The following is a 16,656-nucleotide window of genomic DNA, read 5'->3' as shown; positions in this document are numbered from 1 at the left end:
TGGCAGATTAGGCAGAAAGTCCTCCAGCTGCTAGAATATGCAGGTGAATGACAAGCAGGCCCTGCTTTCCTGGGCTGTAGCTGAGTGTCTGAGAGCCAGCGCCAGGAAGCGGAGCCTCAGGTTTGATTTGTGGTGTGACTTGTGATCATTAAGGCTCTTTCATCTTTTTCTTTGTCAGGTGTGGCTTTTATAGATGGACCAAATGTGTGGCCACTGGTGAGAATCTATCGAGGTGGCTTTCTCCTGATAGAATTCCTCTTTCTCCTGGGTATCAACACGTATGGCTGGAGACAGGCTGGTGTGAATCATGTCCTCATCTTTGAGCTCAATCCCCGCAGCAACTTGTCCCATCAACATCTCTTTGAGGTAACCAGCACAGACTGTCAGCAGTGGCTGAGCTGTGTGCACCAGGAGGATAAGTCCTGCACCATTTCCTGGCAAGGAATCCTAACCCAATTAGAGGAGGAAGTTGCTGAAGTCTGATTAGATTACAGGGTTGTGCACTGCTCTCCCTTTTCTTACAATGAGAATTCATTGTGAGGTTTGGAGTTATTTTTTCACCGAGTGTCTCTGTATTTTGTCTGTCTTTCTGCAGATTGCTGGATTTCTGGGGGTTTTGTGGTGCCTCAGCCTGTTGGCATGTATATATGGTAAATACATCTACATCCCTATGCAGGTGAATCCACTCATCTTGTACGGCTGCATGTTGCTTTTTCTCATCAACCCTACCAAAACCTTATATTACAAGTCCCGTTTTTGGCTGCTCAAACTATTGGTAAGTCTCAAAATCTGAAAGGTAAAATAGATAATTAAGAAGCTGTGGCAGTTAAAATATGTGCAAGCATCAGTAGTCTTCAGGACATAAGGGTGTTTTGCCATTGTACCTATATATGCATAGAGTGGACTTGATAATTACTGCAGCTTATTACTTGCAATTTCTGTTTGTTTCCACCGTTGTTATCTTCATACTGCAAGTAGTTACTAGTTAATCTTCGTGTATACAGCTGTATGTAGCACATCCCTTGATGTAGCAGAAGTTTGCCAGGGGTTGCAGGGCTCGAAGACAAGGTTACATGAATTCTCAGCTCAGCTGAGACATGACGACATTGAGAGGGAGTCCTTGCAAAGGTTACTCTTACAAAGTTATCTTCGTAGGTGGTTGGTTTTTGGCTGTTTGTTTTTCAGCAAATCTTTTGTGGCCTCTAAAGTGCTTAATTTAGACCCAGCTCCTGTTTCCTTGTGAAGTTAAGCCTGGTAAAGGACAAGTGTAGATGTCCATACTTTGATGGGAGTCCACAAGAACTGTTTTCAGGCTCGTTGGATGGCTCATCCATTCCTTCCAAAATGGCTGTTTCACGTGTCTCTCCTCACCCTGAAGGCCTTTTTAAATTAACCTCAGTCAGTTTGTTTCCCTTGATACCTTGTTCTTGCTGGAACTACTCTGAGAGCATTCAGCAGAGGGGAGTTGGTCTGGTTGACATTATTCGTAGAATCATTTCAGTGCCAATTAAGACAATTAACTTTGTCTGGAGCATGGCAAAGATGAAATGTAGAGTCATGCTTCAAGCGTGTGTGTGCAGGTATACATACAACTAGTTAACCTCTTAGCCCTGTTATTTGATTTGCTGACTTACTGCTATTTCAGTTTCTCCCCTTCTGCCTTCCAGCATTCAGCCACCTCTCACAAATGTACCTTCAGTCCCAAGCCTCATTAGTCTTCCTGCTGTCCCTCGGTGCTAGGAAAAGTACTGCCAGTGATGTAAGCAATCTCTGTGCTAATTTACCCTGATATCTTCCCAGGGTAAGATCCTCAGCCTACACAAAACCATTAGTAGCTGTGGTTAGTTCCCAGAGCATGCTCCATCACTAGACCCTGCTGAGCACCTGTGCTCACCAGCTGCTTGTTGGTACTCAGTGAGTAGGATCTGTGTAGATAATCCCTGACGGACTGCAGGCTACTTCTTCATTGATCTTCCTCTGGGTGAAAAAGTTGTTTAGCCTGTAGGGAGTTGAATCCCTTCTTTCTTGCCTGTGTGGCACCACGCTGACTTGAATGTTCTTTGCTTCCAGGTGAGGAGTGTGCTGCATGCACTTGTGTAGGCTGAGGGAAGCAGTTCACCAAGAGGAATCAGGTCAGAGTGCAGAGCATGGTATAGCATCTCCATCCTTTCTGCAGGGAGTGGAAATGGGGAAGCAACTGCAGGGAGCAGAGCTGCTTGAGGTGAAAATCTAGATAGTGTTCAGCTCTAGCTCAAGCATCTGCTGTCTCAGCACTTGCTTGAAGCTGCAGTGATCAGCACCAGAAAGTCTGTGCTTGGACTGTGGAACTGCTCAAATATAATTGCAACTGATTGCTTGAAACTGACGTTGTACTCTCGCTCTTGATCTGTTATGGCCTTATTCTTGGAGCCCATCTTCATGAGATTCCCTAGCTGGAAGGTGGATCTGCTTGTGGAATGGGGATGTGCCAGCACCTTCTGGTCCCTGCTCTGCAACTGGCTCAGGCTTGGGGCAGCGTGCAGCAGCCCTGGTCAGAAGTGGCAGCCTTTTGGGGTTAGGAGAGTGTTCAAACAGCAGCTCCTGTCTGTGGGGATTGTGAATGGAGAGAGCAGGGCCTTAGCTGGGTTTTCTGCAAGTCTGCGACTCCTTGTCTGCTGTAACCTTTAGGTGGAAAGCTTCTGCTCTCTTCAAAGCTCTGTGCTGTCATCACCCGGTGCCCAAGTGTCTCTCATTAATCATAGAATCAGAGAATGGCTCGGGTTGGAAGAGGCCTTAAAGATCATCTTTCTTCTGCTGTGGGCCCCAGGTGTGAATGCAGTACTCCAAAAAGGAACATCACGAGGGCAGAACAGATGGGGACTGTCCCCTCTCTGCCCTGTGCCACCCCTCTCTTGGTACTGCCCAGGAGCTGTTGGCCTTCCAGGCCACAGCCACACACTGCTGGCTCGTGTCCAGCTTTCTGCCCACCAGGAGCCCCAAGTTCTCCTCAGCTGGGCTGCTCTCAAGGACTTCTTCCCCCCAGCCTGTATGCACATCTGGGATTGCCCCCCCCCCCCTCAACTGCAACACCTTGCACTAGGCCTTGTTTGAACCTCTTTAGGTTCTCCTGGACCCGCAGCCTGTCCCAGTCCCTCTGGGTGGCTTCCCTTCCTTCTGCTGCTTCAATTGCACCTTACAGCTCGGTGCCATCTGCAAACTTGCTGAAGATGTGCTCAATCCCATTGTGAACGCCATTGATAAAGGTGTTGAAGAGCTCCAGAGCCCCCTTGGGGTCACTGCTTGTCACCCACCTCTACCTGGACGTAGAGTCACTGACCACAACCTTCCATTTGCAGCCGTCCAACCAGCTCTTTATCCTCTGAGTAATCCTCCACCCAAATCCACAGGTCTTCAACTTAGAGATAAGGATGTTGAGTGCATTAAAATAAAATCTGTTGGAAAAAATAAAGGTCTACGAGTAAAGATAGTTTAATCAGCTGGTAGAAAGGGGTGCTTGTAAGAGAGAGGATGCATTGCCTAAGAAAGAAGGCTGCTGCACCTTCTCTGATCTCTGCAGCAGTGCTTCCACACCAGCACTCCCTCACACTCAAGCCTTTGTAATAGGTGCTGTCCTACCTGAGCACGGGAGCTTTCTGGGTCAAGGTCTCTATCTGCTATGTAATGCCTCAAAGTCTTGATCCCTTACTTGGCTTTGAAATGTAGAACCTTAAATTGGCTTTGCAAGCCAGCTGGGAATGTGTCAGTCCTTTCCTGGGTTTCCCTAACGGTGTATCCTTTAGGTTAACAAGGAGAGCAGTATTAAAGGATCATTGTTAGCCTGTGCTTTCATTAATTTAAAGGTTCATAAATCTCTGAACTGCAGGATGGTGCTGGGGCTGTCTCTTTGAGAAATTGGCCGTTAGTAGCTGTAACTAACTGGGTAGAGAGAGTTGTAATCGAAGGTAATGGACCGTGGAAACTGGCTGGTTTGAATGTAGCAATGCTGTTGAGGCTTAGAGGGAAAGTGGCCTGGGATGAAGAGGGAGTTTAACTGACACTTAATAGGATCTCCTCTACTCTCTGCTTAACTCTTTCAGTGCTGGAGGGTTTGGGAGCTCCAACTGAGTAACTCACTGGTATGACATAGAACAACGAAGAACAGCTATGTATGCTGAGCCACAGTCAGATTAAGGGCCAAGTTGTGGGTCTGTAGTCTGTAAGATATCAGTAAATAGAATGTATGTGGCTGAAAGAGAGTGCCTGGTCAGCATGGGGAGCACGGGGAAGAGCCGAGTGCAGAGCTCTTTCATGGAGTCTGTGAGCTTGGTTGGGAAAATGAAAACTTGGAGAGGGTGAATAGTTAAGTACAGGAGGAGAATGAGATGTCTGGAAGCAGGGATTTTATTTGTACTTCAAACAGGGAGACAATTATCTTTCTTTTCTTCAGCAGGAGCAAAAGGTCAGCCATAAATCTTCAAGTATTTCTCTTAATTCCCGTATGCGTTCGATGGTGTGATGTTCTGCTGCTGCAGATGGGTCTTTGCCAATATGTCGCACTAATTCTTCCTTTTCCTTTTGGCAGTTTCGAGTGTTCACTGCTCCCTTCCACAAGGTAGGCTTCGCAGACTTCTGGCTGGCTGATCAGCTCAACAGCCTGGTGGTAATACTCATGGATCTGGAGTACATGATCTGCTTCTACAGCTTCGAGGTTCAGTGGACGAACAGTGACGGGCTTCTGGCGGACACAGGTAGAGAAACAGCCTTGTGAATGCTGTCAGAGTGACCTGAAAAGCACCAAGCAGAGCAACTGGTCAGAGGGGGCCAACCAATGACACGGGGAACTGAAACAATTGATGTTTTTTGTAAACGTGGCCTCAGAGAGGTTCTCCTGTTTCTTGCTTCCGCCCAGAGAAATGGATTTTCACATCAGTGTTATTTCCTAATCCAGTCGTTAGGCCTGACTTGCATATTCATTAGAGAACATTAGAGCACTTATTGATTGGAAAGACAAAACAGTTTTCCTGGCACTGTTTCGTTTCGGTGGTTTAACCATGTATTTGCTTGTAGCCTGTTACTGTTGCTTAGCATGAAAACGAGTTGTGTGAGGTCAATAACCAAAGCTTTCAGCATAACCTAAAGGAAGAGAGGATGGGGAGGCTTCTTCAGAAGTCCTGATTTGTCAGATTTTTTGCTATAAGACCAGCGTGCTGCGTGCTCTGCCTCTCTCCTTTTTAGCCACAGGAGCCACAGAGCTGGCGTGTGATTTTTGACTTTGGCCTTCCCAGTGGCAAAACTGTACCTGGCTCCTACTGTGTTCTTTCCATTTTAAGCAGTGACTGCTGGCAAATAGTGTTGTCTGATGGCTTTGACACTTGCTAAGAGAGATTGCAGAATGCTTCAATAAGCATCAGCGTCCGCTTTGTTTTTCCAATCTGTCTGATCTTTATCTTCCATCTATGACAGTGTTGGAATTAACTGCATATTTATCTTATTAAAAAAAAAAAAAAAAACCTTAAGAAGTAACTGCGTGGATAATGATTTGTCCTCCAAACTCTGGAATAACCACAGTGCTTCGGAATAAATATCAGCTAACGAAGCTGTCTCCATTAACTCGAGTAAGAAACAAATGTTTGTTAACATTTGGGTTCTCTGTTTTCAACGTGCTGAGCAAGACTGCAGAACAGTATGGCATGCCTGAGGGTTCCAGTTAGAGCTGGGACTTTTCATGGCCTTTTTCTTAACAAGAGGACTTTGAAGCTTCACGTGTGATGTGATGGTGTGTTTGTGGAGCTGCCTCTCACCCCAGCTGTTCAGGCTGCGTTCACACTTTGCTTGAACGATTGAAATCAAGACCACTGAAATCTGTTTTTTCATATTCCAGCATGCAAGAAAAGTTCTGAGTTACTGACTCTGTATCCCTGATGCTTTTTTTCCTTGCAGATAATCAGATTTGTTACAGCTACTCCTACGGAGTGAGAGCAGTTGTCCAGTGCATCCCCGCTTGGTTGCGATTCATCCAGTGCCTGCGCCGTTACCGTGATAACAAACGGGCCTTTCATCTGGTTAACGCTGGAAAATATTCCACCACCTTCTTTGTGGTGACATTTGCAGCCCTCTACAGCACTCACAAAGGTATTGGTTATTTTGGAAGGTCAGCTCCTTGCAGTCTAGCTGTGCTCTTCGGGACGGGCTCGGGAAGGAATGCTGGTGGACCACCCCAGTCAGTTTGGTAGAGTGACAGCTGTATGGAAACGCACTGTTGGTTCTTTGCACTTAAGTACTGAGTTGTGGTGCTGAGATGGTTTTGCATTGGTGACTCTGCTCTGAGGTCATCGTTCATTTGTGCAGCTCTGGTGGGGCAGATATGTCTCACTGCTTTTTTTTCTGTTTAATAGAACATCTTGGGCTAACTCATGGGATTTTCCTCTTCCATGGGGGGAAAAAACTCAGCACTGGCTTCCCTTTGAAGCACAGACTTCAGCCTTTTGCCATCTGTGAACCATCTCAGTGGAAAGGCAAAGGGCTGCCTAGCTGGTAAAGAGTGTTTAAGACCTTGAGGTATCTTTTGCATGCCCAGTGTGCTTGTAACTGCTTCAGGAGTGTCAGAATTTCCAGGCTTCTCACTCAAAAGGAGGAAACTGAAATGCCTGTCAGCTCTTGCTGCGATGGGAGGTTGGGTGGGAGATGTATGAGGCAAGGGGGAAGGTAGGAAATACTTCTCCCTCGGCATTCATGAACAGTTACAGCATGTCTGTCATCCCTAAACATGGGGAGAGGTGCACAGTGCAGGGAAAATGCCCTCTCTGGATTTTCCTATGTTTTTATCCATGTTTTTTTTTTTTTCCTGCAGCTGGCAGGGAGTTGTTTCCAATCCATTTAACTGCAGATTGAGCTCTGATCCCTAAGTTCCCCATCTCCCTGGAAACGACAATTGCTCGATTCTGCTGCTTGTTCTGAAGGAAAAAGCTTTTCGTTTCTGCACTTCAGGCAGTCACCCTGCCTCTCATTGTTCTCAACTCCTCAAAGCTCCATTCTTCCATTTGAAAATACACGCCTCCTTTATCTCCTGGAATTAGCAGCTACACATGCTCATGAGCTGTTACTTATCCTGAAACATGATTGTGGCAGGGCAGGGAGAAGGGTTGTGTGCTCCTCATTCCCATGCTGGTTGTGGGTGGGGAAGCAGGGTTATTAGAAACCTTCCTGTGGCAGAGAAGTGGTGGTTCTGAAGCCGTATGTGTAACGATTGCCAAGCTTTGCATCTTAATGGCACAAACCCAGCGTGGCAGCAGTGCTGATGGATGCTGTCAGAGCTCTCCACCTTGCCCCCCATGCATCTCCTCGTGCTGCTCCCATTGTAAGTTGCTTGCTTGGTGCTGCCATCCTGCAGTCTTTTTTCTTCCAGCCCTCGCACCCCATTAGTCCCAGCTGCTAAGCTGTGAAATGGGACGCACAGATTGCCTGGCTGTAGCCAGCTCTGGTGTGGTTTGTATGTAGTGCCTGCTTCTCCCTCTCGTGGGGAGTGTGGGATGCTCTGGAAGAGCCCCCTGCAGGAAAAGCAGGGTAGGCTGGGGTCGAGAGAAGAGCTGGCATCTGGGCAAACATCCCGTGTAAGGACTTGACCTCATCCTTCTCCCAGTGAGGTTTGCATCCTTGCCAGTGCTCTGACCCTTGTTCTCATCGCTGCCACACACAGCTGGTGCCTCCCCTGGCACTGGCAGGCAGTGGGCTGCAGCGAGGTGTTTACGAGCCCAGCCCAGGCTTCTTCCAGGGCCTGAGACCTCGGTGACTCCCGTTGTCTCTCTGTCCCCCTCTTAGTGGCAGCTGATGGCACATAGCTGTTGGGATCATGCGGGAAAATAAATAAGTAAAAATTTGGAAGCGTGGTGGCATTTAGAAATGACACGCTGCACAGCTTTGGCAAATGTCACCGTGCCTGGCCTGGCAGTGATTTTGTGAGCGCTGCCTGAAGACCTCGCTACGCCCCGTCATCCCCGGCTTCATCCCCCTGCTGCCAGCACCGTGCCCTCGGCACTGCTTCATTTTGTTAAGATCTGTTGGGATTGCACCCGTGTTCTCTGCACAGATTTCCCCTTCTCTAAACGTAGAGTCAGGTGGGCTGTTAGCAAGCGCTCACCATGCTGCTGTTGGAAGGAGAAGCGCTGCTCCCCCACGCTTTCTGTCTGCCTAAGTATAGCAGAGGCAAACACTGGCCTCTCGTTTACAAAACAGCTCCTTGGGGCTGTAGATGTTTGCTGCTGAGAACACCAACGCTGCCCCAGACAAGTGTCAAACAGGTAAAAATCCTAGCTACTTGGGCCTGTTCTAAATTGCAGCTAGTAATGAACTTGTTAATTGCTGTTTTAACAAGAGTCTTATTTAAACCGTTTTTCATGCCTCTGTTTGCAAGTCTATGACTTATGTGTCTGGAATGAGAGCTTTCAGCTGCCAGGAGAAGAGGGTAATTTGTGGCCTTTTCTTGGGAGGTCAGGTAATGTACACCAGGCTGCTCTCTCTGGGAGTCCCAAGGAACATCACAGCCCTCTGGGAAGGGCTGTCTTCCTCCTCTGAGTTGGAACAGCGAATAATTTGTAGCTGTTCTTTAGGTTTTCTTACGTCTGCCAGCTGTGTGAAGATGGGTCTGTGTGGTTAGGAGGGTTTGTCAGCGTTAAAATGTGGCTCGTTCATCCCGAGTGCACTTCTTCTGGCCTTGTTGTGCTGGGCTTTCATATACTGGTTGAAAACAAGTGTACAAATGCCCTTCTGTTACGAATAGCTGGTGTGTACACACGTGGTACTGCTTTACCTGTGTAGCTCCTAGAGCAAAGGTTCCCCCCAGCAGCGTTAGATCTGAAGGTACAAATCTCCCAGATTTGGTGCTCTCGTTGTCCTGGAACCGAGCTTGTTTTGCACAGCCCCCCTCCAAGCTCCGAATTAGTGCTGCTCAAGTGAGAGCCCCTTACAGAGAGCAGGAGCATGCAGTGACTGCAAGCACTCACTCGAGCTGTCCGCCCCGCCGCCGGCTCCCAAACACAAGCACATTTCAGGGAAGACAGCAGGAACCAAAGGGCAACTGTTGCTAAGCTCCCAAAGGAAGAATTCTCAGTATTTTTATATCACTCAAAGGAATGGGAAGCAAAGGCCGTGTTCTGTAAATATAGTCCTCCGGGATATGTTTGCACAGGCAAATGAGGCCTATCTGTAACTCTAAGCTACCTAGCAACTGCAGCATGTGCTGGCTGCAGTGCAGCAGCCCTGTCCCCTGGAAGTTGCTTTTTTTGGTTAAGCTTGAAAACTGCAAAGCTCGCTGCTTTACCGAGGAATAGAGATGTGACCCAATGATGCAGCGGCCGTCCCGAGATTAATGAGCTTTTGCATGGAGGTGCTGGACCATCTCTTCCTCATAGCGAGCTTCGAGCAGGCCTGAACAGATGAAGATGAATGGGAAACGTGCTGCCGTGTGGAAAGCCAGTGGAAGATGGCAGGTCTGTTTCCCACTCCTCGTTCATCACCGTGATTTAGGCTGCTGGCAGCCGTGGCACCGAGTGGTGCAGCTGACTTCATGCTGGAATGGGTCACTGGTTCTCCCAGGGTCTGTCCCAGCACCGTGGCTTCCAGGTGAGGGGATGCTGGCTGCACTGGGTGCTACTGGGAGCTGTCAGAGGATACCTGGCTGCAGCTCAGCTCTGCCACGAGTACTGGTGGCTCGGGTGGGTTAGAAGCTGCAGGATGTAACCCCCATGGAGTGAATTTGCTCGTGGGTGGGAGGGTAATTAACTGTGATCCTGAATAGTTCCTTGAATAGAAAATCAACTTTTTACACTGGTAGATAGTGACAGGACAAGAGGGAACTGCTTTAAACTAAAAGAAGGGAGATGTAGATTAGATGCCAAGGAAACTTTTCGCTGTGATGCCCCGGCACTGCTGCCCAGAGCTGTGGGTGCCCCAGGCCATGGGTGGGCCCTGGGCAGCCTGAGCTGGGGGGCAGCCAGCCCATGCAGGGAGTAGAGCTTGATGATCTTTGAGGTCTCTTCCAACCCAATTGTACTGTGACGATTCTGCATGAAACAAAGGGGAGAAACTGGCAAGCCAAAATCAAAGGGTGCTTAGAGTTCAAGTGCAAATTCTTAGTGGAAAACAAGGCCTCTTATTTTTTTTTCATGGCAGAGTGGAATCACAGCATCTGTGATCTGTTGCCTTTGTTATTCCTTGCGTGTCAGTGCAAGGTCTCTCTTTCTCCATGTTGGAACAGCTGTCAGCACTGTGGCAAGCCAGATCGTTTGATTTAGGTGTCACAAGAGCCTTACAGAGAGCTTAGATTGACCTCCTGAAGTAAAACAAACTTTGTAATGGGATTAACTGTCTTCTTTCCTAAGTGGCTGCCTTGGTGCGGCTCGCCTTAGCGCAGCATACCGGCAGCTCCATCAGGGTGATGATGTGGAGCCAAAATGTGCAATGTCTGTCACATTGCTGTGAGCTAGGATGAATTTTGTCTGAAACCTTGTCATCCCATGCCCGGGAGGCCCTCGGTAATGAGTTGTGTTCATTAGGCAGTCTATCTGATCCTTTTTTCAGTCAGAGTGGTGGCAGTGTCATTAGTGGAGTATGTGAGGCATTGCCATGGGGCAAACATTTCCATCCAGGCCTCTGACTCCATCCCGTGCCTGCTTGTTTGCTCTAATTGCTCATCCAAAGCTCCAGGTGATGCTGTGGATGGCATGGGTTTGTGGGCAGAGGGATTGGGCAGCACAATCTTACCTCTGCACCCTGAGTGTCAGCACAAACGAGGCGTGAAATCCCGCAGGGAAATGTTCCAATGCTTTGCAGGCCTCTAAATGTGGAGCGGGATGCTTGGTGATGCCAGCAGCCAGGCTGTGGGGAGGGAGGCACCTCGGCACCCTACCAGGCAGAGATTCATTCATCTGGTCCTCACTTAACTGACTTAAAGACGATTGGAGAAGCAGAGCACAAATGAATAAGGAGCAAGGAAAAAGGATGGCCTGCCCATTTAGCTTGCGATCTCTTTTGGGATCTCTAAGCGCTGCAGAGGTACCCGATGACATGGACGTGGTCAGTGGGCATGGTGGGGAAGGGGCTGATGGTTGGACTAAATGATCTTAGTGGTCAGTTCCAGCCTTAATGGTTCCACGAATCCCTACACCTGCTATTTCTGACTGTGAATTCAGCTGTTCTTATTAGTGAGACTGCTGGCGAGCGGTTGCGTCGGAAGCCCCATCCTCCTCCATTAAACATTTTGTGGTAACACTTCTCAGATGGGAGAGATGACACTGGGAGAAGAATCCAACCTGCCAGCAGGGAGTGGTGTGCTCAGAATCAGATGCAGTTGTGTAGTCCTCCAAACCAGAATATATATGTATTCAGTCAAAACAGGATTTGGGGATTTCCCTGTTCTACAAATGCGGAATTTAAATAGGAGAAGAAATCAGAGGTTGCCTCCTGTCAGCTCCTCGGTGCTATCTCTTGCTGCTTTGCTTTAAATCATGCCCTGAGGCCATAGCAGAGGCTTGCAGAATCCCAAGGAAGGTTGTTAGTAGGAAGTGGTTGGTATTTGACAAAGCCTCAGCTCACAATGGACCTGCTTGTGCTCCTCGGGGCCCTTTGCCTTTTCCATGTCGCCTCTCTGCTGTTGATCAGCATTCAATAGAGGGACCTGCTGGCTGGGGGAGCACTGCTGCCCTTTGTTGGTAGTTAGGATGACTGAGGGGTTGGGAAGACTTGGTTTCAAGCCATAGGGTGGTAGGCACGTGCTTAGTTTTTCATTTAGGTTCCACCTAATTAATGTGAGTCCAAGTGGCTCACCATCAAACGAGCCTGTGTTCGGCTTCTCCTTCGTGCTGGAGGTGGAAGTGCTCCCCGCAGTGGGATCTGTATCCCGTAGCAGGGCTCACCTGGCTGTGTTTCCTGATAACCTCAGACTTCTGACAGCTTTTATCACAGCTTCCACCTCCAGCAGAACCCGCAGCCGGCCGTGGTGGCTGACACACACACACCAGGAGTGCTTATCGAGGCCGCTGTGCTCTTATCCAGGTCTTCAATAATACATGGTATTGATTTTTTTTTTCCCTGTGTTGAATACTATATAGTGTTTACATTGCCCGGAATAATTCAGCAGGGTAAACAGATAGTATTCTCTGGAAGTAAAGTCAATATTAACTGCATTCAGAATAGCATTTGCTGTCCATCTTTGATGGAAAGCGACTTTTCTCTTGCCTGTGTTAGGAAGGGGCTGTAATTTCTGCACAGCATTACTCCCTCGGAACGCTAGTCAGAAACTGTTTCCCCTGTGGCTGCTTTGGTGTCGAAGATATTTGTCTATCAGCAGTTTTTGCAGGCAGTAAATTCAGCTGCTACACGTGCCTGTGGCTGTTTTCCTGCTCTGTGGCCATTCCCAGCTCCGGTTCAAAGGTTGGAGCCTTCCGTTATTTATCTTTGTGACCTTGTGGGCAATTTGTGAGTGTATCTGTGCAGTGTGCCCGCTGGGATTGCTTTCTACAGGGGAAGCTGAGGATGCTAATGGAAGTCCTGTGTTGCAGGACTTCAGTCTCTTCCCCCTCTTAGAGCTCTGTGGTGAGATCTACCAGGGGTGCGGCGCGCTCCCTCCATCCTCTGACTCTGTAATGGTGGACTGGGTGGTTTCTGGCACATCCTTAAGCAAAACAAAAAATAGGATGAAGCAGCTCCTGTTGAAATAGACCCTGATATCGTACACGCACACGGCGATGTGTTGCTCCTCAAAAGCTGGCAGGCAGTAGATGCAGCCTCTGGGCAGAATGCAGATGCCTTGATTTTCCAGCCCCATGAGCGGTGCTGAAGAGGGCCACCAGGACCAGCCAGTGGAGATTGAGATATAATTGCTTGCCTGGAGCAGTAACATATTTCTGTGCGCCAGCTGAATACCAATGAGGCCAGGAGGAAGGAAGGCATCAAACAGAATGGCAGGCAGGAGGAAAAAGAAGGTAAGCCATTAAAGGATGGGATTCAAAGGTTGAAGCTGGAGACAATAGGCTTGTTCTGATGGGAGCGATTTGGTTTTGTGATGAAGTTTTTCAGGAGCTGAATGCATTGCAGGCTGGTGGGTGAGAGAGCAGAGGAGCCAGTAGGGGGATGGGGAGGGGGCTGGAGTTGGGATGAGCAGGCTGGGATGGTCTGGGTCCATCCCCTGCATGAATGGAGAGCGTCCCAGCAAAGCCACTTAGCTGCTCCTCAGTGCTGCAGGGCACTGCCGTGGCTGTAGCACCAGCACTGCCTTCCACATCTCCCTGACAGAATACATCCTGCAGTAGGTTACTGACTGGTAAGCCTCAAGCATCACCTGAGCCCTGTTTTGTGGCAGCAGCACTTGGAAACGTGGCATTGGAGCCCCCGTGGTGCAGGACATCCGTATGGCAGTGGGGTCAGAGCTGCCCTGGGTGCCCCGGGGCTGCAGGGTGAGGTCGGACCTGTAGAGCTCAAGTGAATCTCTTGTCCTTTCTGCTGATTCAAAGCTTGGCTGCGGATAGGCTCTGCTGCATAAATGGTTTTAATGGGTTTGCCTTAGGGGCTGTGTTTGGAAAAGGGATCGAGTGTTTGAGCCGTATCCTGCACGACGTGCCTCTCATCTTCACCTCTGTTCATTGTGTCGGGTCGCTGCCGTACCTTTATATCAGAGCTGCTAAAAAGGGAAGGAGCGAGCAAGCTGCCCCGTTGCTTTCCCGTGTCACCCCGTGCTCTGAAGCAGCCGGGGCTCTTCCAGGCTCTCAGGGGACACGTTTGCTCTTTGCGTTTTTGTAAACTAAGCCGCTGCTCTTAACAAAACCCTTGTTGCTTTTCCTTTGTACAGCCCGTGTCCTCGGCGAAGTGCGGCCCTCAGCTTCCCCCTGCTGATAGGACCGGGGATGGCAGCAAGCCTGCAAGCCTCGGTTCCAAGTGCAAAAACACTGCCCGAGTGCTGTTCACAGCAGCAATCCGCCTCAGGCTGTACTGAGGTACCGCTCTTCTCCTCTTTTGCAGCGAAAAACCACAGTGACACCCAAGTGTTCTTCTACCTGTGGATCATCTTCTATTTCATCAGCTCTTGCTACACCCTCATCTGGGACCTGAAGATGGACTGGGGTCTCTTTGACAAAAACGCTGGTGAAAACACCTTTCTTCGAGAAGGAATTGTCTACCCACAGAAAGTGCGTATGCTGGGGGGGGTCCTGCTCTTCCACCATTCCTGTTTGGTTCTGCCGCGCTCATGAAAGCAACGGGGCTGATCTGTCAGCTGAAGCCTGCCTCTTCTCGAAGGCCTTCCTGCTGACCCGTCCCCTCTGTGTCTCCTGCTCCAGGCGTACTACTACTGTGCCATTGTAGAGGACGTGATCCTGCGCTTTGCGTGGACCATCCAGATCCCCCTCACCTCCATGAAAATCTTCCCGTACGCCGGGGATATCATTTCCACCGTTTTTGCCCCGCTCGAGGTTTTCAGGTAAGGCTGTTAGGCTGCGGACCCCCCCCCCCCATAAATACATTCAGGGTGTGGGGAAGGGGGGGGGGTTTAATCCTCAGTGCTTCCCCCACCTCCGTGCTTCCCCACGTGCAGGCGCTTCGTCTGGAACTTCTTCCGCCTGGAGAACGAGCACCTGAACAACTGCGGCGAGTTCCGCGCCGTGAGGGACATCTCCGTGGCGCCGCTCAACGCCGACGACCTGACCCTCCTGGACCAGATGATGGACCAGGAGGACGGCGTGAGGAACCGCCGCAAGAACAAGCAGTGGAAGCGCAGCCAGAGCATCTCCCTGCGCAGGCCTCGCCTCGCTTCACAGTACGTCCTGCCCCCCTGCGGCACGGCCGGCCTCGGAGCTGCGCTCAGGGCTGCTCCCTGCACGAGGAGAGCCCTTCTCCCCAGCGAGTGCTTTCTGTCTGTTTGGTTTGGTTTTGTTTTCCAGGTCCAAATCTTCTGACACGAAGGTGTTGATAGAGGACCTTGCGAAAGAAGTGAGCACATGAAGCAGCAGCCACGGTCTCTCTATTCCTCATCCTTAGTTTTCTCGTTCCGCTCCCCTCTTCCCCACGTAACCCAAGCCCCAGCTGAGAACAGGAGAAAAAACACTGAGCACACTTTCCGAGCTCTTCCAGACCAGCTCCTCTGGACTCCACCAAGCTCACTGTGTTTCGTTTCTTTTCTTCTGGGTTCATTTCGATGTCCTATTTAAAAACAAAAACAAAAACAAAACCGAATAAAACATTTTACTTTCTTTTGCCAATAAAGAGGACAGTTCAGGAAAGGAGGATTGTTTACAGTCTCACCGAGGACACACAGAGCTGTCTGGATAAAGGAGCACCACGGGGACTCCCTGTGGGGACAGTGCCGAGGCCGCCCTCGGTTTCTGCTTGGCCCGGTTTTGACTGGTTGAAACCGGACTTAAGTTTTTAAATCTGTTTTCTTTTTGTCTGTTTGTTCTTTTTTTTTTTTTTTTTGGCTTTATTTTTTTTTTCCTCTCCTTCACCTCCAGCGCCGAGGCACTGGCCGCACTTGCAGGGAAAGTGCACTTAGAGCAGTACCTTCATTGACGAAGCTGCTTTTTTAATTTGATGTAACCCTCTCCGTACGATGGTTGTGTTGGAAACACGACGTGTCCGTGCCGTACCGTTTTCCCTGTTATATTTATGAAGCCCACAGCCCCCTGGAGTCGTGTGCCATGAAGGCTGAACGCTCGGAGCGACCGTGGGGCCGCGCTCCGCCTGCACCCCTCCCCTGCGTGACCCGCCTGCCTTTGCTGCCTCGCTCCCTTTTCTGTTTTCTGTTAAGCCAAAGTTTCTCTTCCTGACTTTTAGTTGCTGCTACCGCTCCTGGGCTCGGCTGGAGGTCCCCGCTGCCCTTTGTGAGGGAGGGACGGGTGCTACCAGCGGTGCGGGCAGCTGGGCGGAGGCTTGTCGGCATCATCCGGATCTCACGCTGTTATCTCAAAGCCTTAATCACCTCTAGCTGAGCCTGGTGCACCTCGTGCTCTCGTCCCGTAGCGGAGGCAGCTGGCCGGTCCTGGCAGCGTTGGGCTGCCGGGGGGAGGTGGGCTCTGCCCGCCGGGTCCTCGCCATCTGGTTTGGGCGGTGGGATTGCAGGAATCCCAGCTCTCACGTCCTCGGTTTTGTCCCTTGCGTGGCCCGCTGGTGGCACTCTCGCTGTGTAGCTCGTCGAAGCCTTATGGGAAGCAAGAACTCCCACTCCTTTCTCCTTCCTGGCTCTTTTTACCCATTTTTCTGCCTTCCGTGCTGCCGCCAGAGATAAGAAGGAAGCAGAGGGGTGGGCATCACCTCCCAGAACAAAGCACCGTCCCCTTCGGCAGGAGCACGCTTCCCAGGGCTCCCATCAGCTCCACGCTCCCAACCCCACAGCGGCTTCGGGGATATCAGGAGGGCACGTCGCTCCCGAGCCGGCCCCGCACAGCACGGCTTGGGATGGAGGTTGGAAGGAGGGGACGGGGGGGGGGGGGTTCCCATCCCTGTCCCCGTGGCGTTGCTCTCACGGTTCCTCTCCGCCGCCCCCGACCCGTAGATGTCCAAAGTAATTATGGAGTGTGATTAGTCCTCTGTGGGTGCTTCCCTCCTTTCCCTTTCGCTATCCCTTTCTCTGCTCTTCTCTCTAAGTGGATAAAGGTGAGGACAAAAGACTTTGCCGCTTGCTTGGACTCATGGTGT

General features: G+C 50.1%; 1 protein-coding gene across 1 annotated transcript in view; it reads left to right on the top strand.

Annotated features, from left to right (window-relative positions):
- XPR1 (xenotropic and polytropic retrovirus receptor 1) overlaps positions 1 to 15,245 on the top strand; it is a 70,918-nt gene extending 55,673 nt beyond the window's left edge. Inside the window, exons 8-15 of the mRNA XM_065744884.1 lie at positions 179 to 366; positions 596 to 775; positions 4,562 to 4,727; positions 5,920 to 6,111; positions 13,990 to 14,156; positions 14,307 to 14,446; positions 14,561 to 14,782; positions 14,907 to 15,245. Coding sequence (XP_065600956.1) covers positions 179 to 366; positions 596 to 775; positions 4,562 to 4,727; positions 5,920 to 6,111; positions 13,990 to 14,156; positions 14,307 to 14,446; positions 14,561 to 14,782; positions 14,907 to 14,967 — 1,316 coding nt within the window. The 3' untranslated portion in view covers positions 14,968 to 15,245. The remainder of the gene's footprint in view (positions 1 to 178; positions 367 to 595; positions 776 to 4,561; positions 4,728 to 5,919; positions 6,112 to 13,989; positions 14,157 to 14,306; positions 14,447 to 14,560; positions 14,783 to 14,906) is intronic.
- The last annotated feature ends 1,411 nt before the right edge of the window (positions 15,246 to 16,656 follow it).

The sequence above is a fragment of the Cyrtonyx montezumae genome, unplaced genomic scaffold (assembly GCF_038088225.1).
Source record: "Cyrtonyx montezumae isolate F1298 unplaced genomic scaffold, pur_monq_1.0 scaffold_1, whole genome shotgun sequence".
NCBI lineage: Eukaryota > Metazoa > Chordata > Aves > Galliformes > Odontophoridae > Cyrtonyx > Cyrtonyx montezumae.
Note: the sequence above shows the minus strand (reverse complement) of the source record. Positions and strands in the feature narration are given on the sequence as shown.